The 23,418-nt window shown below is 45.8% G+C and overlaps 1 protein-coding gene across 1 annotated transcript in view; it reads right to left on the reverse strand.

The window, feature by feature from the left end:
• Window positions 1–23,418, reverse strand: part of SYN2 (synapsin II) — a 250,442-nt gene that overhangs the window by 13,526 nt on the left and 213,498 nt on the right. The window contains exon 10 of the mRNA XM_068162676.1: window positions 19,353–19,502. Within this exon, the coding sequence (XP_068018777.1) occupies window positions 19,353–19,502 (150 nt within the window). The remainder of the gene's footprint in view (window positions 1–19,352; window positions 19,503–23,418) is intronic.

A 23,418-nucleotide genomic window follows, 5' to 3' on the forward strand; every position in this document is an offset into this window, starting at 1 on the left:
GTCTCCCCTCAGCCTCTTCTTCTCCAGCCTGAACACCCCCAGCTCCCTCAGCCCCTCCTCATAGCCCAGGATGCTCCAGGCCTGTTACATTGCCCTTCATCTGGACACATTCCAGCCCCTCAATGTCCTTCCTGGAGTCAGTGGCCCAGAACTGAACTCAAGGTATGGCCTCCCCAGTGCTGAGCACAGGGGGATGATCACATTCCCATCCCTGCAGCCTGCCCTATTTCTAAGACAAGCCAGGATGCCATTGGCCTTCTTGGCCACCTGGGCCCTGCTGAAGAACTATTTCTTAATATCTAACCTAAAAAGAACTGCTTCCTTCTTCAAAGCATGCTGTATTAGAGTTTGATCAGTGGTATTACCTCCTTGTCTACCTCGTATGTTTATATAAATGCAGACTGGATTCATATAGACTTGAATGTTGAACAGTCTGAAGAATGTTGAAATGAGCAGGAGTGAAAGCAGCCACTTGGCAGGGAAATAGGCCTTGGGCAAAAGAGATGCTAAGCTGAGTCCCAGCGAAAATTGATTTTGATTTGGCTTGGTTTGAGGATTCTGTGAACTGGAGTTGGAGCACGTAGAGTTGTTTTTGGGTTTCGTTCGGTTTTCTTTGTACCCCAACGACAAAGGCTTCTTGTAGGTATTCCAATATTTGAAGGCAAAGCCATCTTTTTCAGGTCAAGAAGTAGAGGGATCAACTAAAAGCTGCCAAACTATGAGCTGAGTTAGATCTCACAGAGGAATAAGAAATTAAGTAAGAAGAGAATTAAAGGGGGGAAAAAAGTGACTGCTAAGGAGAGAGGTGATTTAGGTACTTTAAGGAAGGTGTCAGTAGTGAGTAAGTGTTTGAAGTGCCAAGGATGAGGATAAAGATGGCAGGTGGGATGAAAGCTAAAAATGAGATGGAGGTAAAAAAATCAAAGATCTTCCTGGGCTCATATTGGTCAGGTCAGATATTCCTCATCTCAGAAATCAAAACCAGCTGACTCACAAAACACACTGCAGCTACCTCTGACAGCTGGAAAGGTACAAGCTACACCAGAGAAGCTAAGGCATTACTACTACAGGAATTACATTGTGGCTAAGGAAGTGGCTACTGAGGAGACAGGCAGGGGCTGAAGAAAGATTAAAGGGAAGGATCTAACTGGGATGTAGAACTCAAGAAGGACATTGAGATGCTGGAGTGTGTCCAAAGAAGGGCAACTAAGCTGGTGAAGGGCCTTGAACAAAAGGTCTGGTGAGGAGCAGCTGAGGGACCTGGGGTTGTTTAGCCTGGAGAAGAGGAGGCTGAGGGGAGACCTCATTGTTCTCTACAACTCCCTGGAAGGAGGTTGGAGTCAGGTGGGGTTGGCCTCTTCTCACATGCAGCAAGTGACAGGACAAGAGGAAATGGCTTCAGGCTGTGCCAGGAGAGGTTCAGGTTGGATGTTAGGAAAAATGCCTTCACAGGAAGGGTTCTCAGACAGTGGAAGGGGCTGCCCAGGGAGGTGGTGGAGTCACCATCCCTGGAGGTGTATAAAAGATGTGTGGAGATGGTGCTGAGGAACGTGGCATAGTGGTAGCAGCATAGGCATAGCGGTGGGACTGCAAGCTCTAGGCAACTGGTCGGACTTGATGATCTTGAAGGTGTCTTCCAACTTCCACATTTTCATGTTTCTAGCTAGAATGTTCATTAAGGAAGCTGGCACAAAAAAAGTAACTGGGGGCTATTAAAAACCTGTAGATGATAGCTGGTGGGCTATAGGACAATCATCCTAAAGAAAGAATTAACTGATGAGTGGAGTTGAAAAAAGAAAGAAAGAAAGTTAAATGCAATGCACAAAACTGTTTATTTCTGGGCTAACAACAGACATCTCTCATAATGGCAAAGATCTATGCAGTGAAAAAAAACCCAAACCTGATCCCATCTTCAGGGAGCTATTTCCTGTAGGTATTAGGCAAGATGCTGTGTGGATTCTGCCCCTCTGCTCACTCTGCTTTGCTGAGACCTCATCTGCAGTGCTTGGGCCAGCTCTGGAGTCCTCAGGATGGCAGAGACTGGAGCAGAGGGGGCCAGAGGAGGCCACAGCAATGATGGAGCCCATCTGCTGGAAACTCAGGCTGAGAGAGTTGGGGTGGTCCAGCCTGGAGAAGGCTCCAGGGAGACCTTCTGGTGGCCTTTCAGGACTTATATAGGGGATGAACAGAAACCTGGGGACAGACTTTTGAGCAGGACCTGTTGTGAGAGGACAAGAAGTGATACATTTAAACTAAAAGAGGGGAGATTAAGAGTAGAGATAAGGAAGAAAGAGTTTATGCTGAGGGTGGTGAGACCCTCGCCCAGGTTGCCCAGAGAGGTGGTAGAAGCCCCATCACCAGACCCATTCCAGGTCAGATTGTTTGGGGCTCTGAGCAACCTGCTCTAGTTGCTGATGTCCCTGCTCACTGCAGGGAGGTTGCACCACATTACTTCTAAAGGTTCCTTCCCATCCAAACCAGTGTCTGATTCTATAGCTTTATGACACTGTATAATTTAGCAGGGCAGTGAGAACCTTCTGACACAGAGCATCCCAAAGCAGGAAACTGGCACAGGGGGTGTTACCTGCTTTGCTGGGTTGCCAGTGGCACCCAACAGGACCACAAAGTTGTGCTATTTCTCCTGTTCTATGTGCCCTGAGCATTGAGAAAAGCAGTGAAACAGGCCCAATTACAGCTCTCTGGAGAGATGGGGAGAGCCATGCCTTACAGAGAACCATCAAATTGCTAGGGTTGGAAGGGATCTCAAGGGTCATCCAGTTCCAACCCCTATGCCCTGAGCACGGACACCTCACACTACAGCAGGTTGCTCACAGCCATATCCAGCCTGCCCTTAAAAACCTCCAAGCCCTAATTTCTGCTATTCTGCTGGTCAAAAATAATCCCATCCCCCAAGAGATGAGGGCTCTAAAGTAGAAGTAGGATGTCAGCTTATTAGGAAAAGAGAATTTCTTAGAGAGCATTGCTTGCTGAAGCTGGATGGTTCCCTTCCAGAGCCTTCCAGACAAGGATGCAGTCTTACTGCAACTCTTGCTTAAAAAAAAGCAAGAGCAATGCTTTTGCAAGGAGAACATTAAAAGCATGCAGTTGCACAGCAGCTTTCAGGCAGTTCATTCCAGGGGAAAAAAATAACCCAAAATTGCTCCCCATAGAGAAGGAAGGAATGTGGGTGATGTGATAGGAGAGAGCTCCCCCTGTGTGCTAAAGCAGCTGAGACTCACCAGTGTGCAGGTACGGAGAGAGAGCTGTAAGAGAGAAGGGTGGGCAAGTCAAAGTGGTACAACACACCTCCAAGCCTGTCCAGTGATTGGAAAGTGAAGTTTCCTTACCCCTTTTCCATTGTACATGGATACAATGGGGCTGGGTACTGTCAAAGTCCTATACTGCTGCTTGAAGTTCTACAGAAGGTTTGGACCCTTGAACCCAGGGACTTAGACCCTGGGTAATACTATTTTGTATTTGCTCCTCCAGCCTTAAAACCCCCCCAAAAAAAGGCAGATTATTTATTTATATATGGGATGTCAAGTGATTCTTGCCTGTACAGGAAGAGATTAAGATCTGCAGAAGTTCATCTTGAGCCACAAAGATCTATCATTACTGGATCCATTTACAATTCAAGCTTTGAAACAAGAGAGTCTGGTAAAAAAGAAGGTGAAGCTAATTCAAGCCCAGTCTTCCAATCCACATTCTATCTTAACACTGTTTTAATAGTGTTGTAGAACAATGGAGTGGGAGGAGGAATGGAAAAGAGAGATAAATGTTTGACTGAGAGAAATGTTTGCCATGAGACCATAGCAAAGTTCTAGCAGATGAACTGAGAGTTAGACCTCACTGCCAATGGCTGAATGTGCTTGTCTTCTTGCTTCTCCTGGTGCAACACAACTGCACAACCACACAGAGGAGGTATTGGTGGTTGGTTTGAACTCTGCCCAGCTTCCTGAGGCTCTCCCAGGAGCTGAGAGACTGGAGGCTGATGTATAAGCAGCAGAAGACAGGCTTGCTCTGCTGGCCAGAGGGAGTACAGATCCACCACCAGATCAGTGTCTGAAATGGTGGTGGGGAAGGTTGCTTCTCTTTTTTTCCTATGGAAAAATCAAGATTATTTGACAACAATCTGTTCTGTTTGGGATTTTTCCATCATTTCTCTTGGTGCTTGTCCTAGTTTAAAAATGGTAATGCATCTTTAGCACATGGGCCTTATTCAAAACACACTGTGGCAATGACTGCTAGGGAGAGGGATCAAATCTTGCAAGCTAAACATGGAGTAAAGCCAGCCAGCTCTGCTTAACAGGTTATGATTTAAAGGTCAGAGCAATCAAATACAGAAGTCAAGAGGAGACAGAGAATGATAACAAAAAAAGTAGAGGGGAAACACCCAGCACAGAAGAAAAAGGAGACCAAGGAAAAGCCTCCAAAGAAAAGAGATTCCTATTTGGTTCAGCTTAAGTATACAAAATGGGGGAGCAAAAATAGATTAAAAATAAGATAAAGTAAAAATTCAGAAGGATGTTATATGGTAAGACAAAAACACAGAGATTGTGAAAGCATTTCTTGCATTTGGACAAATTCCTGCTTGTGTCAGTAGAAATGTGACCAAATAATCCTAAATATTTAATATATGTCCCTTAGAATATTCTCTCTTACAGTCTAAACATAGAATCATAGAGTGCACTGAGTTGGAAGGGGCCTATAGAGGTCATCTAGCCCAACCCCACTGCACTCAGCAGGGACATCTCCAACAAGAGCTGGTTGCTCAGAGCCCCAAACAACCTGACCTGGAATATCTCCTAGGGATGGGGTCTCCACCACCTCCGTGGGCAACCCCATTCCGGTGTTCCACCACCCTCACAGTAAAGAACTTCTTCCTAATGTCCAGTCTAAATCTGTCTTGCGCTAGGCAAACATTCTCAGATCCCTTCAGAAAGGGTATTCTAAAGCACACTCCCTTAGTTCTTGGCACAACAACTCAAAACAAGCTAAGAAAGACAAGCACTTAGTGATGTTTTGATTTAATCATCTTCATTTACTGAGTACATTCACAGCTAACAGCCATTACCACTAACAACCAAGACATTTATCACTAGCCAAGACCCAGCAAGCTATTGACCTGCTACTTCTGTTCACCAGTGAGAGACTAAATCAGCAACAGCATTGTGCAATGCAGAGGTACCTCCCTTAGTCATTACTCCTTTGACTGTTAGAGGATCTTGATAAGTACTTTAAAATAGGTTATCTCCACCTTCCTGATTGATGTGATAGCAAAATCTCTGCTCAGCATTTGTATGTTGTCTGCCACTCTTCTCTAATTAGTGTCAATACTACAAACCTCTGTATTTATTTTCCTGCATGAGCTTTGTTTTGAATGTATCACATTATCTGAATGCCAAGTTCAGACACTTAAAAATAAACCAAGCTTTGTGTAGTGAAACAGTAATTGCTTTAAATATACAGACATCTTTCACCCAGCAGTTAAAGCCTGAGCCTCTGCCTCTGTTGTAATCCCTGGCACTTACAGAGAAGCAGAATCAGGACTGCAATTGGAATCAAAATCATTTTGGTTGGAAGAAACCTGCAAGATCATTGAGTCCAACCAGTGCCTAACTCTACCAAGGCTGGGGCTAAACGTGAAGCACACAAGATCTGGGCAGGAACCACCTTTGGTGTAGTAAAATATGTGTTAACATTTTATACATGTGATAAATAAATTCAACTGTGGTACATTTAGCTGGAACAAAGTGTGTCTCAAATGTGGCCTTTAACCAGATCGAGGGAGGTTCTCCTCCCCTTCTACTCTGCCCTAGCGAGGGTCCACCTAGAATACTACATTCAGTTCTGGGCTCCGCAGTTGCAGAAGGACAGGGATCTGCTAGAGAGAGTCCAACTGAGGGCTACACGGATGCTGAAGGGACTGAAACATTGCCTTATGAGGAGAGGCTGAGAGACCTGGGGCTGGTTAGTCTGGAGAGGAGAAGACTGAGAGAGGATCTGATCAATGTCTATCAATATCTGAGAGCTGGGGGTCAGGAGGGAGGGGACAGGGACAGCCTCTGCTCACTTGTGCCCTGGGATAGGACAAGGGGCAATGGATAGAAACTACAGCACAGGAGGTTCCACCTTAACATGGGGAGGAACTTCTTCACTGTGAGGGTCCCAGAGCACTGGAACAGGCTGCCCAGAAAGGTTGTGGAGTCTCCTTCTCTGGATCCTTTCCAGCCCTGTCTGGATGTGTTCCTGTGTGACCTGTGCTGGATTCTATGGTCCTGCTCTGGCAGGGGAGTTGGACTCGATGATCTCCAGAGGTCCCTTCCAACCCCTAACATCCTGTGCTCCAGGATGTGGTGAGCTCAGGGTCTACACCTGTTTACTTTCTCCTGCTTTTCTTAATTCCATACACTTAGATTTAGATCTAAAAGGGTAACAGCTGCTTGTCTTGTAGTTTCACAAAGATAAAAGAAGTTGAAGGGTAAAAACCCCTTTGATGAGAATGAGCATCTCCTATAATCTATATAGAATATAGATAATATATATAATATATGTGGTAGCTTTAGTTTCAACTCACCACATTATATATATATATATACATACATACATATATATGTAGACATCAAGGATCAAAGCACATTAAAATACATCTCTCATGTTAACACAGAATCATAGAATCAATAAAGTTGGAAAAGACCTCAGAGATCATCAAGTCCAACCTGTCACCTAACACCTCATGACTACTAAACCATGGCTTCAAGTGCCACATCCAATCCCCTCTTGAACACCTCCATGGACGGTGACTCCACCACCTCCCTGGGCAGCACATTCCAATGGCTAACAACTCTCTCTGGGAAGAACTTTCTCCTCACCTTGAGCCTAAACTTCCCCTGGTGCAGTTTGAGACTCTTTTGAGACTCTTGTTCTGGTGCTGGTTGCCTGGGAGAAAAGGCCAACCCCCACCTGGCTATAACCTCCCTTCAGGTAGTTGTAGACAGCAATAAGGCCTCCCCTGAGCCTCCTCTTCTCCAGGCTAAACAATCCCAGCTCCCTCAGCCTCTCCTCATGGGGCTTGTGAAGATAAATGGAACAAATACGGTAGACTAAGAGAAATTCTATATATAATTATGGTATTTATATATGAGACATATATAATTATTATATATATATATAATATATATATAATTGTATATATAAAATGTTTTAATTTATAGATATAAATACATATATATAAATACATATAGAAAATACACATATAATATATATAAAATATATATAACATGTAATATATATTATATTTGTAGTATATATTATAAACACACACATATATATACATATATATATGCACATATATACACATATATATACATATGTATGTGTATGTGTGTGTGTATATATATACACACACACATATATATGTAGGCATCAAGGATCAAGGCAGCACATTAAAATATACCCCATATTAAAATAATGCAGATAAGTGGAGTAAATAAAGTAGACTTCTTGAGAGATTTTCGAGCAGGAGGCATTTAATATCTGTAAGATGCATACCAAAGGTCTTGTTCAACGTGCTGCAGCACTCAAGAATGCCTGACGCCCTCAATCAGTTATCCCACCAGAGAACAAGCCACAAGATGTCGCTGGGATTCAAAGAACCAGAGGACTCCCTGCAGTGGAAGAGGTTTGAAGGCTGGCTTTTGGTTTCTGTGCCCCCTGCAAGGTGCTGTGCTGCGTGTTCTGTGCTGTCTCTATCTCCCAGCAATATTTTGCCTTGTTGCCCATGAGTTTTGATGACCATGTTTCAAAGTCTCTGCCAATAGTTTTTAGGCAGGTACCTGGCTGCTGCCAGACTTGGTTTTTCTGTGAGTCCCAACAATAACTGTGTGAGCACTGTAATGTGGAAAGTCATTTGCTCGCTAGGGACTATGATTTAAAAGTACTTTTAGGTAGATGGACCCTGTCAGTGGTCAAGAATCATGGAATAGTTTGGGTTGGAAGGTATCTCAAAGACCCTCCAGTTCCAACCCCCCCTGCCATGGGCAGGGACATCTCACACTACATCAGGTTGCTCACAGCCACATCCAGCCTGGCTGCAAAAACCTCCAGGGATGAGGCTTCCACCACCTCCCTGGGCCAACCTGTTCCAGTGTCTCACTACCCTCACTGGAAAGAATTTCTTCCTAATCTCCAGTTTCAATCTCTCCCTTCTCCCAGCTCAAAGCCATGGCCCCTCATCCTACCACTACAAGCCTTTGTAAAATGTCCCTCCTCAGCTTTCTTGTAGCCCCCTAAGGTACTGGAAGGCTGCTCTAAGTTCTCCCTGGAGCCTCCTCTTCTCCACGCTGAACAGCCCCAACTCTTGCAGCCTGTCCCCACAGGGGATGTGCTCCAGCCCTCTGAATAATTACTTAAGTTTTGTTTATCACAACTAATGGCTGTCAAAGAGCCTACCAGCTTCCTGGGGCAAACAATGAACAGAAAAACCCTCACTGGTTGCTGAAGTAAACTGCAGAAGATGCTGATTTATTACCTGCACAGACAATATGACCTGTTTATTGACAAGCCACACTGCTCTGTTTCTGTAGAGCAAATTGATGTAAGAGTTTGGAGAAGAAAGCAATTGAAGAGGCCTATTTTCTGGAAAAGAGAAGACAGAGAGATCTTCTTAATGTTTATAAATATCTGAAGGGTTGGTGTCAGGAAGAAGGGGCCAGGCTCTTTTCAGTGGTGTCCTGTGATAGGACAAGGGGCAATGGCTACAAACTGGGACACAGGAACTTCCACTTCAACATTAGGAAAAACTTCTTTACTGTGAGGGTGAGAGAGCTCTGGAGCAGGCTGCCCAGAGAGGTTGTGGAGTCTCTTTCTCTGGAAACTTCCAAGACTTATCTGAATGCACTGCCTTGTGACCTGCTCTAGGTGATCCTGCTTTGGCAGAGGGGTTGGACTGCATGATCTCCAGAGGTTCCTTCCAACCCCTATCTTTCTATGATTCTATGGTACAGTAAAATCCTATCCATGTTTCTTCCAGGATCTCTGTGCTCCCTTGCCCTGAGGTGAAGGAAAGTCATAGTATCATTTAGGTTGGAAAAGACCCTAAGGATCATTGAGTCCAAGCCTTGGCCCAGCACTGCCAAGCCAGGACAGTCTCTGGAGTGTATAGAGGACCTGGATTTCCATCACATGCTATTCCACAAATCTGGGTACTCTGACTTTAGGGTTATAGGATGCAATAGCTGCCACAGGATGCCATAGCTGCCATTTATCCCCTACTGAAATGTCTTCCTAAGAGAAAGAAATACAGCACACATGGTTGTAGGGGCCATTAGATCATTTAACAACCTACTAAATGCAAGCTGTTCCTAAATGACTCCTGCTGCCTGCTAGCATAGACCTCATTACACTAGGGAGTGATTTGCTCCAGCAGGACTCTCAGCTGTTAATGCTGAAACTCTGTATTTACTCTCATTTGTGCAGAATGATTTACTGTGCCTTTTTAATCTGTTTATTTGCTAGGCAGCCTTTCCTCTCAGACACAGGAAAGAAAATGCTGCAAGTAAGTGCCAGGGGACTGTGACAGAAAATTCTTGGGTGGTGATGTTAATTGGTGGTATGACCTGGCAACTAGAGTTAGCATTAGGTGTCTGGGGGAAGATGCAAAGCTGCAGCAAACCTACACATTGTGGCCCTGCTCCTCTTCCCATCACCAACAGTTGCATTTCAGGTGAACAACTATGAGGCTGTGCAAAGCAGAAAGTCCTTCAGAGGTAATGTCCACAGCTCAGATTCAGTGCAGAGAAGTTTTCTTCTCCTAAGAAGCAGAGTAACACTGAATTCTGGACTTCCTTATAACTTCTTGATGGGATCCTTCCCAGTGAAGTGCATTTGCCTTCAGTTAAGACCAAATCAAGCAGCTGTGTAGAGGCTTCAGTGATTTGAAATAAAATTGCTGCTCATCCTAAGGAGCTTGGTTTAAAAAGAAAACAAAAATGAAAGAAGTAAATCAAACAGATGGAAGGTAATAGAACTGTGCTGACTCTTATGCAAGCCCAGGAACAGGTAATTTGATAATGGTTTCCTTTTCTCTCTGGAGAGAATACTTCTGGTTATTTACACTATACTCACATTTGGTTCAATTTTCCTTCTGCACACAGGAAAGTAAAGCTGCAGAAAACTGCTTGGCTCTAATCAAATCATATAAGGAGTCACAGAATGAAGAATGAGTAAGATAAAGAGAGAAAAAATAATGCAGGAAACCCAGAAATGAATCAAATCTAAGTAGCTGCAGATAGCTGAGTAAGGGCTCCCTGACCCCAGTCTCTGCTGAGCTGAATGTGACTGCACTGAGCCTCCCTTGTGAGTGGAGAAGGTATTAGAACATCTTGAAAAAAGGATGTTAAGACAGGTTCTGCTTTTCTGCTCTCAAAGTCACTAAAGTACCCTAGCTCTGAACTGTTTGTTGGGTTGTTACTGGTGCGCCACTCCTTGCTGCTCAGTCAAAAAGGAGGAGGATATAGCTGGGAACGCTGTGCTCTTTGTGATCTTGTGTCATTGTGGATATGGTCTCTGGTACACCAATTTCCTCCTTCCATTAAGGATAATAAATTCCTTGTTCTTCTGTGGATAATGCAACATGCCCCTAACAGAGCTGGATGGGAACAACATTCTCCTAACAGGATTTTCATTAGCTTCGACGGCTGACAGGACCATAAACATTTGCATTTTAAGGCAATATTCATGCCCAATGTAATATTCTACACAGAATTGAGCTCATCACAATTCATATCATGATTTGATCTGCAGCTCTGAGGAGATCTTTTGCTGTTGTTGTTTCACACACAAATTCTGCGCCAGAAAGATGCAGAAAATAGCCTGCACTGAGCTTGGCAAATGCAGAGGAGAAGTTTGGGCAGCAAGCTCTCCTATCAACAGGTGGAGACAGAGGTAAGTCACTCCACTGGCCAGAACTTACATCTACTGGTTTCAGGAAAGATTTGAAAAGAGCTGTCAATAATCTTCCAAGAGGTGGAAATGCAGCTCCCCATCATTGGAGAGCCTGCTACCAGAGCTGGTTTGTCTCATGGAAAACTTCTATGTTCCTCAGTAAAGTCCTTTCATATATTTGCTTCGTGCTTGTGAATCAAACAAGCTGCCATGTTTTCAAATTAAATACAAACAAGTTCAGTCTTGGAAAGAGATTCTGACCACATATGAGATACAACCTCTCTAAGTCCAAGGACTTTTGCTTTTCTTTGGAGTGGGAAGACTTGCAAAATAGCTGAGAGGAGCAAAACCAGCAAGCTGTGAATCCTGTAATCAAGAATGCTTTCTGTCCCCATGCAGCTCTGCAATAAAACCATAGCCTGGGACCACAAGAGGAAAGTGTCAGACCCAGTTTGTTGACTGGAGCCAGTCAAGCAATGTGAGGAGCAACTGGAAAGAGCTGCAAAACTGTAGCTTTGCTCCACCCCAGGTTCTCTGCCATTCTGTGCACCAGCAGAACTTGTTAGAGAGCCTGTGCAAGTGTTTGTAGATAGAGAAAGAAATATCTGCTGTACAAAATAGAGATATTTAAAATCTCAACATGTCTGACAGAGTGGGTCCAGAGGAGGGCCATGAAAATCATCAGGGGGTTGGAGTAACTCTTTTATGAGGACAGGCTGAGGGAGCTGGGAGTGTCCAGCCTGGAGAAGAGAAGGCTCCAGGGAGACCTAATAGCAGCCTGCCAGTACCTGAAGGGGGCTACAAGAAGGATGGAGAGAGACTGTTTACAAAGACCAGGGGCAATGGCTTCAGACTAGAGAAGAGCAGATTTAGATTGGATGTTAGGAGCAAGTTCTTTGCTATGAGGGTGGTGGAACACTGGAACAGGTTGTCCAGGGAGGTGGTTGAGGCTCCTTCCCTGGAAATATTCAAGGTGAGGCTGGACGAGGCCCTGGGCAGCCTGATCTAGTTGGGGATGTCCCTGCTGACTGTGGGGAGGTCAGACTGGATGACTTTTGGAGGTCCCTTCCAACCCAGACCATTCCATGGTACCTCAGATAATAAACTTAATGTGTTAAGAATCACAAGAATCTGCATCTTTGAGGTTTCAACATAATGAAGAGAGCAAGAGAGTTGTCTGAGGTCCCAGCCTCAGGAATTTGCTCCTCCTGGCACCCTGACAGGGAGAACTTTTGTTGGCCTTCAGAACATATTGCAAGGCCAATCATTTCCATCAAGATTTGGCTGCACAGCTCTAAATAAAGCCTTATTTTCCTAATCATTGATTTGTCTTCTGATGGGTAGTTAATTGGAGTAGCTCTGGCCACTGTGGGCATTTAGAAATGGAAGAATTCATTGCTGCACGATGCCATGGCAGTGGGGAGGTTAGAAACCCCCACAGAGATAACAGGGGAATTCAAAGCACAGCACATCTATTGCTGTGCTATTGGCTGTGAGCTGCTCATTTAAAAGCAGAAGCAGCAAAACACACAACTTACTCTTTGCTATTGATAGGACTTTGATTTCTATGACTGCACATCCACACACACACAGCTGATCTGAGATAAAACACTGGCTCTGCATTTTATGGGACCTGCAGTAATATGAGGTAGCCCCTCAGCTCCAAAAATGCATGGACTGTGTTTCTCAAGAATAGGAGATAATTCCTCAGATTAAAAATAAAGAGGAGACTGTTCAAGATGAAAGGGACAGCTTAAGACACTGATTTTCTTCTTAGGGAAAGAGACTCCCCAAACAAACAACAGAACAGCTAAAATTAACTACACACAAGGGGAATATCTATTTTAAATACTACAGAAGCATAGAATTCTCCTGGTTGTAAAAGATCTACAAGATCATCAAGTCCAACTGTCAACCTAAGACCACCATGGCCATTAAACCATGTCCCAGAGTGCCATGCCCACAGGTTTCTTGAACACATCCAGGCATGGGGACTCCATCACCTCTCTGGGCAGCCTGTGCCAGTCCCTGACCGCTTTTGCAGGGAAGAAATTTTTCCTAATCTCCAACCTAAACCTCCCCTGTCACAATTTCAGGCTATTTCCTCTCATCCTATCACCTGATACTAAAGAGAAGAGACCAACATCCACTTCACTCCAACCTCCTTTCAGGGCATTGTAGGGAACAATGAGGTCTCCCCTCAGCCTCCTCTTCTCCAGACCAAACAGTCCCAGTTTCCTCAGCTGTTCCTCACCAGCCCTCTTCTCCAGACCCTTCCCCAGCTTTGCTGCCCTTCTCTGGACCTGCTCCAGCACCTCAATGTCCTTCTTGTTGTGAGGGGCCCAAAACTGAACCTAGTATTTGATGTGCAGCCTCACCAATGCTGAGTGCCGGGGTACAATCACTGTTGGTCTGGAGAAGAGAAGGCTGCGAGGTGACCTAATTGTGGCCTTCCAGTATCTGAAGGGGGCTACAAGAAGGCTGGGGAGGGACTTCTCAGGATCTCAGGTAGTGATAGGACTAGGGGGAATGGAATGAAGCTGGAGGTGGGGAGATTCAGGCTGGAGGTGAGGAGGAGGTTCTCCACCATGAGAGTGGTAAAACCCTGGAATGGGTTGTCCAGGGATGTGGTTGAGACCCTGTCCCTGGAGGTGTTTAAGCCCAGGCTGGATGAGGCTCTGGCCAGCCTGATCTAGTGTGGGGTGTCCCTGCCCATGGCAGGGGGATTGGAACTAGATGATCCTTGTGGTCCCTTCCAACCCTGACTGATACTATGATACTATGGTCAAATATTTCCTGCTTTTCCCTCAAAGCTGGGTGGATGAATGGGTATTTAGAAACAGCATCTTCTGTAGACATTCAGATGCCTTTTGTCTGTCCTCAGCTGGTGGGTAACACAGGGCAGTAAATTGTAAGGAAGCAGAGGAGGATGATCTGAGAGGAAAACTAAAAACTACTGTAAATATTCTGAAGGGATATCACAGGGTTTGGTCATCTGCAATCCTTAGGCTAAGGACAGGATAAGGACAAGAAGATTAATGTTGAGCAACATCCTGCTGCCATTCGCAGAGGCTGAATTCCTCAGGAATCTAAGCTAAGTAGCAATCTCTCAGAAGTTTCAGCAGCTAGCCAGAAAATACTAACTTTGGATTCATCCAAACCCTTTTTTTTTTGTGTTTTGTTTTGGAGGAAAAAGTCCTTTTTATGGACATGATTAGTGGCAGGGATGACTGAGGAATTTAGGAACTTTCTCAGGATGTTCCTGGCATCCTACTCCCATGCTGGACTTATGTAGGCAGTTTCTTATTGGAAATGAGTAAAATCTTTATTTATGTAGAACAGACAGTCAGTTCCTTTGGATGACACCAGTAAGCCATAAACATTCCTCCTCCTCTGTCTCTTCTACAGGCCAGGGAAGCACGCTTACTCAAGACCTTACATTTTTTTCCTCCCCCCTAAATGTGAAATATCAAACGCTCTAAATGACTCTGAATCTATTCATCACAGCATCACAGATCACAGGATGTTAGGGGTTGGAAGGCACCTCTGGAGATCATCCAGTCCAACTTCCCTGCCAGAGCAGGACCATACAATTTAGCACAGGTCACAGAGGAATGCATCCAGATGGGTCTTGAAAATCTCCAGAGAAGGAGACTCCACAACCTCTCTGGGCAGCCTGCACCAGTGCTCTGGGACCCTCACAGTGAAGAAGTTCCTCCTCATGTTGAGGTGGAACCTCCTGTGCTATAGTTTATATCCATTACCCTTTGTCCTATCATAGGGTACAACTGAGAAGAGCCTGTCCTTTCCTTCCTGACATCCAGCCCTCAGATATTTAGAAACATTTATTAAATCCCCTCTCATTCTTCTCTTCTCCAGACTAAACAGCCCCAGGGCTCTCAGTCTCTCTTCATAGGGGAGTTGCTCAAGTCCCCTAATCATCCTCATAGCTCTCTGTTGGATGCTCTCCAGCAGGTCTCTCTCTCTGTCTTGAACTGGAGAGCCCAAAACTGGATGCAATATTCCAAGTGAGGTCTCAGCAGGGCAGAGTAGAGGGGGAGGAGAACCTCCCTACATCTGCTGGCCACACTCTTCCTAATGCACCACAGGACCCTATTGGCCTTCTTGGCCCCCAGGGCACATTTCTGTCCCATGCAGAAATTGTTGCCCACCAGCACTCCCAGGTCCTTCTCCACAGGGCTACTCTCCAGCAGATCACCTCCCAGCCTGTCCTGCTGCAGTTTATTCTTTCTTCCCAGGTGCAGGACTCTGCACTTCTCCTTGTGGACCCTCATTAGGTTCCTCTCTGCCCAGCTCTCAGTCTGTCCAAGTCTCGCTGAATGGCCACACAGCTTCCATGTTACAGTCCTGTCTGTGGTTTTGATTTATGTTGACTTGTATGCTCTGGGAAACTCTAAACATGACTCTCAGCTTCATTTTAACTCATGGTTAATTCACTAGTCCTGGAAGAAAACATATTATGACACAAGGTTATCTATAAGCCAGCAATGTGCCCCTCTGGCCAAGAAGGCAAATGGTATCCTGGGGTGCATTAAGAAGAGTGTGGCCAGCAGGTCTAGGGAGGTTCTCTGCCCCCCCTACTCTGCTCTGGGAAGACCACATCTGGAGTATTATGTCCAGTTCTGGGCTCCCCAGTTCAAGAAGGAGAAGGATATACCAGAGAGGGTGTCCAACATAGGCTATGAGGATAGAATCATCAAAATGTTTTGCTTGGAAAAGCAAAGATCATCAAGTCCAACTGTCAACCTAATACCACCATGGCCATTAAACCATGTCTTGAAGTGCCATGGCCAGAGGATTCTTGAGCATCTCCAAGAATGGTGACTCCACCACCTCCCTGGGTAGCCTGTTCCAATGCCTGACCATTATGACTAAGGAACTCGATTAAGGATGATGAAGGGACTTGAGGACAGGCTGAGACACCTGGGGCTGTTTGGAGAAGAGCAGATTGAGAGGGGATCTTTTTAATGTTTATAAATATCTGTCAAGAAGAAGGTGCCAGGTTCTTTTCAGTGGTGTCCTGTGATAGGACAAGGAAGAATGGCTACAAACTGGAACACAAAAAGTTCCACCTCAACATCAGGAAAACTTCTCTACTGCAAGTGTGACAGAGCCCTGGAGCAGGCTGCCCAGAGAGGTCCTCTGGAGACTTTCAAGGCCTGCCTGGATGTGTTCCTGTGTGACCTGCCCTGGGTGACCCTGCTTTGGCAGGGGGGTTGGACTCAATGATCTCCAGAGGTCGCTTCCACCCCCAACCACTCTATGATTCCGTGCTAAGGCAATTCATTTTGTTCCCCTCCTTGTATTTCTTCTTCAGTGCCCTTTACAATGGACTTGAGTCATGTCAGATGGAAACTTTTCCATTGTATGTGGTTCTGTGGTCGAAACAATTTTGTGATAGTTTCAAGTGGCTGCAATATAAATAGAAGCCACACCACTTTTTTTATGTGGGATGGTGTATTTTTATAACTTAAAGCATGATGGTATATTTGAAGAACAAATTAGTCATTCTGCCTCAAGAGCTAGTCTGTCTGAGGTATGCCACAAAACTGTTTTCAAATTGTTTACCTGGTGTGGAGGCTGCTGGGAGCAAAAATAGATTCTTGATTTAGGCTTGGTAGTTCCTGTATTACAGTTTGGCTTATTCTGGTGCTTAACTGATTGCCATGGAGCTGTGCTGGTACAGGGCAGCAACACAGCCCTCAGAGGTTATGTCAGAATGTATTGGCATGGTTTACTCCTTCAGTGTATTGAAAAAAGTACATGAAAGCTGTAGAGTCATGCTTTGGGATGGAGGGGACCATAAAGATCATCTAGTTCCAACCCTTCTGCCATGGACATCTCCCACTGGACCAAGTTACTCAAGGCCTTGAACAGCTTTGACCCAGCTTTGAACACCTCCAGGGAGGGAGCATCCACAACCACCCTGGGCAATCTGTTCCTGTGTCTCACCACCCTCACTGGAAAGCCCTTGTAAGATGTCCCTCCCCAGCTTTCTTGTAGGCCCCCTTTGGGTCCTGGACAATGTTGCTCTGGGTCAGACTGAATGCCTAGCTATGAAGACAGGAAAGAAGCCATTTAGCAGTTATAGAGCACTGCTCAAAGAATCAGAGAATGATAGAATGGTTTGGGTTAGAACACACCTTTAGGTCTAGACTAGATCTAATGGTTCTATGGATCTATTCCAACCCCTCTTCCCACTGGTGGGGACATCTTCCATTAGATCAGGTTGCTCAGAGCCCCATCCAATCTGACCTTCAACAAGTCCAGTGACTGGGCATCCACAACTCTGGACAACCTGTTCTAATCATCCTGATTGTAAAGATTTTCTTCCTTTTATCCAGTCTAAATCTCTCCTCTTTTGGTTTAAAAGCATCACCCCTTCTGCTGTTGCTACAGATCTTGGCAAAAAAATCATTCTCTGTTTTTCTGCTTGGCCCCTTTTAAGTAGTGAAGGCCACCAGAAGGGCTCCCTGGGGCCTTTTCTTCTTCAGGCTGAACAAACCCAACTCTTTCAGCCTGGACTCATAGCAGAGAGCTTCCACCCCTCCCATCTTTATTGTGGCTTCCTCTGGCCCCTCTCCAACAGGTCCCTGTCTGTGCTGTGAAGGGGACTCCAGAGCTGGCCCCAGCACTGCAGGTGGGTCCTCAGCAGAGCGCAGCACGGCGGCAGAATCCCCTCCCTCCCCCTGCTGCCCATGCTGCTGGGGATCAGCCCAGGACAGGGCTGGCTCTGGGCTGGAAGCACTTGGTGCTGGCTCATGTCCAGCTTTTCATTCATTGGTATCTGCAAGTCCTTCTCTGCAGGGCTGCTCTCAATCAGTTCATTGCCCAGTCTGTACTGTTACTGGGGCACTGCTGTGACTCAAGCGCAGACCTTACCATCCAGGTTCCTCTGGGTGGCATCCCTTCCTTCTAGGGTACTGATGGCAACACCCAGCTTGATGTCATCTGCAAACTTGCTGAGGGCTCATTCAGTGCCACTGTGTGTGTAACTGATGAAGGTATTAAACAGCACTGGCCTCATTCCAGACCCTCAGAACATCACTTGTTATTAGTTCCCATTGGAATGTTGGGCCACTGACTGTAACACCTCATCCATCTAATAGTCCACCCATCAAATCCATCTCTCTCCAATTTGGAGGGACAAAATCTGTGTCCCATTTATAAAAATACCACACTCTCAGAAGCTCCTCAAAGGATCATGTTTTGTAAGCATGGAAATGGAGAGACAAAGATGACTTCCAAAGCTTGAAAGCCAGGCTGGCAGGAAGGCCAGGGGCAGAATTCTTCCTCTCCACACTTGAACCATCAGGCCATGTGTGGTGGGTTAACATCCATCCTGAAAACAAAGGGGGAAAGGCCTTGCAAGTGCTTTGCCCTCCCTGCAGGGCATTTTCTCCCTGGGAAACTGAGTCTGTTCTACTCCCCCCTCCCTGCCCAGCTAGGATATAACAGGGAGGGCATTGCAGCCATTAGGTGTCTTTTTGGCTCCTGCCTTCCTGGACCAGAGCTACTGCAGCTGCCTTCCTGCTCCTCTGCCACATAGTTGGGCCTGATCCTTCTCCCTGCTGCCTCTGTGCCTCTTCAGAGAGAGACTGGTTTTGTATTCCTTTTTTTTTAACTCCTCCCATCCATCCTTGTTCCTTGCCCTTGTGAACCTTACCTGTTATTGTTTTATATATATATATATATATTGTTTAAAGAAAACTCTTTACCTCTCTACTTGCAAGCAGACTCCAAATTATTTCTTGGTGGATTTGCTCCTTCCCTTTCTTTTTCTCTCTGTTGGGAGGGAGGAGGGGGGAGCAGGGGAGAGATTCTCAGCCTTGCCCTCATCTGAGCTCTTAACTCCCAGTTAAGGCTCAAACCTCTGCACCATGTGAGATAAAACGAGTGAAAAGCATCTATTTGCAACCTTGGACACAGGTTACCTACTATGCTAAACAGATTTCAGAAGCTTCCTAGATTTGAAAGGCAGGGTTTTTTTTGCTGTGCAGCACACAAACCAAGATTCTCAAGTCATTTATTTCCCACAGGAACACCAACTGTTGTCTTAGGTCTCTTTCTGACATCCTCAGAGCAAAGATTGTCTTTGACAGTGCTGCTTGTTGTTTCCATGAGATTTCATGTAGATGCAACTGAAAGGAAACAGCCCCAAGCCTGGTAATTCACTGCATCCAGTTACCAGTTTGCTGGTTGAAGCACACCAGCAGGTGGACTACTCCATTCTATCAGGAGATGATCTGACTGAAACAGGACAAACCTCTCAAACACCTTGAGAAGTCCTTGCAGTTCAGCACCCTCTTGCATAGCTTCCCAGCCACATTCTTACAGGAAAATTTTGAGCTTACAACTCTAGAATGGGATGCTCAGAAGTTTCCTACCTGAGGCTGCTGAGTGGCAGTGGGTCTCTGAGGAGATGGAATAGGAGTTTTGGACAACATTTGGTTCATTTTGCTTACGACTAGCTCAGTTATGTGTTGCCTGTCTTCAGTCTGGTGCTCACCAATCAGAGGCATTGAACAGTCCATGACCTGTAAAAGAAAACAAGGCATCAGCTATTGATAGGGCACCACAGCAGACTGATTCCACAGCTGGGTGGAGTGCCAGGACATCTGTTTATTCAGCACCACATCTCTAAGGATTTTAACCCCCTCCAGGAGTGGAAACTGCACCACTGCCCTGGACAGCCTGTTCCAGGGCTGGACAACCCTTTTAGAGAAGAAATTGTTCCTCATATCTAACTAAACCTCCCCTGGTGCAACTTGAGGCCACTTCCTCTTATCCTGTTGCTTTTTACTTGGGAGAAGAGACCAACCTCCACCTCACTCCAGCCTCCTTTCAGGGAGTTTTAGTGACATCTGCAGTGACATCTCCCCTCAGCCTCCTCTTCTCCAGACTGAACAATCCAAGTTTCCTCAGCTGCTCCCCACCAGACCTGTTCTCTAAACCCTTCAGCAGCTTTATTGATACTCAGACAATCCATCCTGGTTCTCAGGGAGCTTAAGATTGTAGCATTAATAGTTAATAGAAGGCTGTGAGGGATAAAGCAGTGAGACCCCAGTAGTATGCTGTATGGGTATCATTATATCTGATCCAGTTTGAGTCTTCATACAAGCTGAGTTGTGTCCATCTAACCTTCAGGCTGTGAAAAGACTCATACAAGATTTCTCACTAGTCTGGCAAAGCCTGCAGCAGACACAGTGAGCTATTAGAACCATAGAATTGTTAGGGTTGGAAGGGACCTCAAGGATCACCCCGTTCCAACCCCCCTGCCATGGGCAGGGACCCCTCACAGTAGATCAGGTTGCTCACAGCCACATCCAGCCTGGCCTTAAAAACCTCCAGGGATGAGGCTTCCACCACCTCCCTGGGCAACCTGTGCCAGTCTCTCACCACCCTCTTTTCTGGCAAGAGAAAAGTCAGTGGTGGGTGAGGAAGGAAAGAATCATTAGCAAGGGATCTTTCATGGGTTTTGCACAACCACAGAAGGATCAGTGAGTGTTACGAGGTTTGTAGTGCTTTCAAAGTGCACCTTCCTGTATCTCTTTGGCCTCTGAGGTTCCTTCTCTATTGCAGCTAAATGGAACAAGACTTAAAAGGTTCAACAGAGTCAGAAGAGTGCAGGAAAGACGTTTTGATGCTGGAGTGGGCAATGAAGCTGGTGGAGGGCCTAGAGAACAGGTCTTGTGAGGAGTGGCTGAGGGAAAGGGTCTGGAGCAAAGGAGGGTGAGGGGAGACCCAGCTTGTGTAGTTGAAGGGAAGATACTGAAATTTTGTGCCTGATTCTGCAAGTATCACAGTATCATAAATACCAGCACCTAAGCTGGAGGCCTTTCAAACTATGGGAAGTTCTATAGACATTCTTAGTGGGGCTGACAAAGACTGCTTTGTTCTTGTAATGAGATTATTTCAAAGAGCAAAAGGCCACAGGTTTCCCGAACCCCTCCAGGAACAGTGACTCCAACACCTCCCTGGGCAGCCTCTTCCAATGTCTGACTACTCATGCAGCAAAGAAATTTTTCCTAATACCCACTCCAAACCTGCCCTGACTAATCTTGTGTCTAGAGAAGGGCAACAAAGCTGGTGAGGTGTTTGGAGCATAAGCCCTATGAGGAGAGGCTGAGGGAGCTGGGGTTGCTTAGCCTGGAGAAGAGGAGGCTCAGGGGAGACCTTATTGCTGTCTACAACTCCCTGAAGGGAGGTTATAGCCAGGTGGGGGTTGCTCTCTTCTCCCAGGCATCCAGAACAAGAGGACACAGTCTCAAGCTGTGCCAGGGGAAGTTTAGGCTGGAAGTGAGGAGAAAGTTCTTCCCAGAAAGAGTAATTGGCCATTGGAATGTGCTGCTCAGGGAGCTGGTGGAGTTCCTGTCCCTGGAGGTATTCAAAAAAGGATTGGATGTGACACTGGGAGTCATGGTTTAGTTAGTCATGAGGTGTTGGGTGATAGTTTGGACTTGATGATCTCTAAAGATCTTTTCCAACCTGGTTGATTCAGTGATTCTACAGCTTGCCATCATTCAAGACTTGGTCTCAGACTCAGTACTTGAGCAGTGTTAGGCTCAGCATATCTTTGGCCAACAGCATTTGTTCCAGTATGCCAAGGGACAAGGAGGGGTTTTCACACATTAAAACCTGGCCAAGTGCCAGAAGATTGCCAAGGGCTAATGGTTATGGGTTTTAATTTCATGTGTGTTTGCATTTGCCTCAAGATGTGACTAGGAAGCTATGCTTGAAAATACTGTCTCCAAGAAAGGTAAGATCTTCTCTACTGAAGTGGACATGAAGTTTTGAGCAACACCTCAAGGCTTCTTTTTATATCCTCAGCCACAAAACTACACTTTTCCCACGCCTTCTGGTAAACAGCATGGCAATATCTCCTAAAGAAGTATGTAAAAATAGGAATTCAGGCAGAACCCAATCCTCCAGCCCTTAGTCCTGACTAATCCTTTGGCAGAACCTTATTTTGGGCAACTAGTTTCACAGGCACTCCAAATAATGTTTTAATGTAATGGATGGTAAGCAAAGGGAGATTTTCTTTGCCAGCTTGTCAAGCCTCTAACTGTTGCTTCTGTGCTTGAGTGAGAGGGGGGTTGAACATACACCTGAGAGTGAGAGGGGCAGTAATGAGAAGTAATGTGGGTGGGGAGAAGGCATAGCTGCCAGAAGGGTCTTTTACAACTTGCATTGCTGAGAGGGAACAGCTAATGCCCAGAGCACACCATTCACACTCAGCGTGCCCAGTTATCAGCAGTTATCAGCAATCAGTAGTATTTTATATGCATGTTTATGAATGTATATGAATTGAGAAGGAAAACCATTTGGGGTAACACTTTGGCAGCTTCTACAGCCTGTGAGTGAGTAACAGGCATGTCACGCTGGCGTTTCCCCTGCATTAGATGGCTTGACAGAGTTTAAATATACACAAAGCATCCTGTTTATAAATAGTCTACTCAGAGCCTCTATTAGTCTTACAATACAATTTAAAACCAGCCAGGTTTGTTCTTTGTCTTCTTCCAGTGCCTGGCCCAGCTACTGGATTTTCCCACTCTGAGGCTTCCATAGCAAGAAGACCTCTGTCATGTATAAAATCAAACAAGCTACTTCTGCAGATACCAGTACAGAATCATAGAACTGCTGAGGTTGGAAGAAACTTCTGAGACCAAGTCCAGCTACCCACTTAGATCTCACAATCCCACTGCTACTGCTAAGCTACTACCACTAAACCACATCCCTCAACACCACATCCACACAGCTTTTAAATACCTCCAGGGATGGTGACTCCACCACCTCCCTGGGCAGGCTGTTCCACTGCCTGAGAAGCCCTTCCATGAAGAAATCTTTCCTAATATCAAACCTGAACCTCCCCTGACACAACTTGAGGCTGTTTCCTCTTGTTCTGTCACTTGTTGCATGTGAGAAGAGACCAACCCCCACCTCACTCCAACCTTGAGGTGCTTGTTTGTAGAGGGTGATGAGGTCTGCCCTCAGGCTGCTCTTCTGAAGACTAAACAATCCCAGTTCCCTCAGCTGTTCCTCATCAGATTTGTGCCCCAGACCCTTCACCAGCTTTATTTGGCTTCTCTGGGCATGCTCCAGTGCCTCAGTGTTCTTCTCCTAGTGAGGGCCCAGACCTAAACCCAGTACTCAAGGTGGCCTCACCAGTGCTGAGTACAAGGGGACAATCGCATCCCTAGACCTGCTGGTCACACTGTTGCTGACCCAGGTCAGGATGCCATTTGCCTTCTTGGCCACCTGAGCACCCTGCTGGCTCACATTCAGTCATCCATCAATCAAGACGCCCAGGTCTTTCTGTGCTGAGCAGCTATCCAGCCCTCCTGCCTCCTGCCTGTAATGTTGCATGCTTGCATGGGCAAACACAGGAGCTGCTGTTCATTAGTCACTTCATTCCTATCACCTCTACCTTTCATTTACAGGCAATTCCATGGG

Source organism: Melanerpes formicivorus, unplaced genomic scaffold (assembly GCF_026170545.1).
Source record: "Melanerpes formicivorus ecotype bairdi unplaced genomic scaffold, bMelFor1.0.p_v2 SCAF_66, whole genome shotgun sequence".
In the NCBI taxonomy this organism is placed as follows: domain Eukaryota; kingdom Metazoa; phylum Chordata; class Aves; order Piciformes; family Picidae; genus Melanerpes; species Melanerpes formicivorus.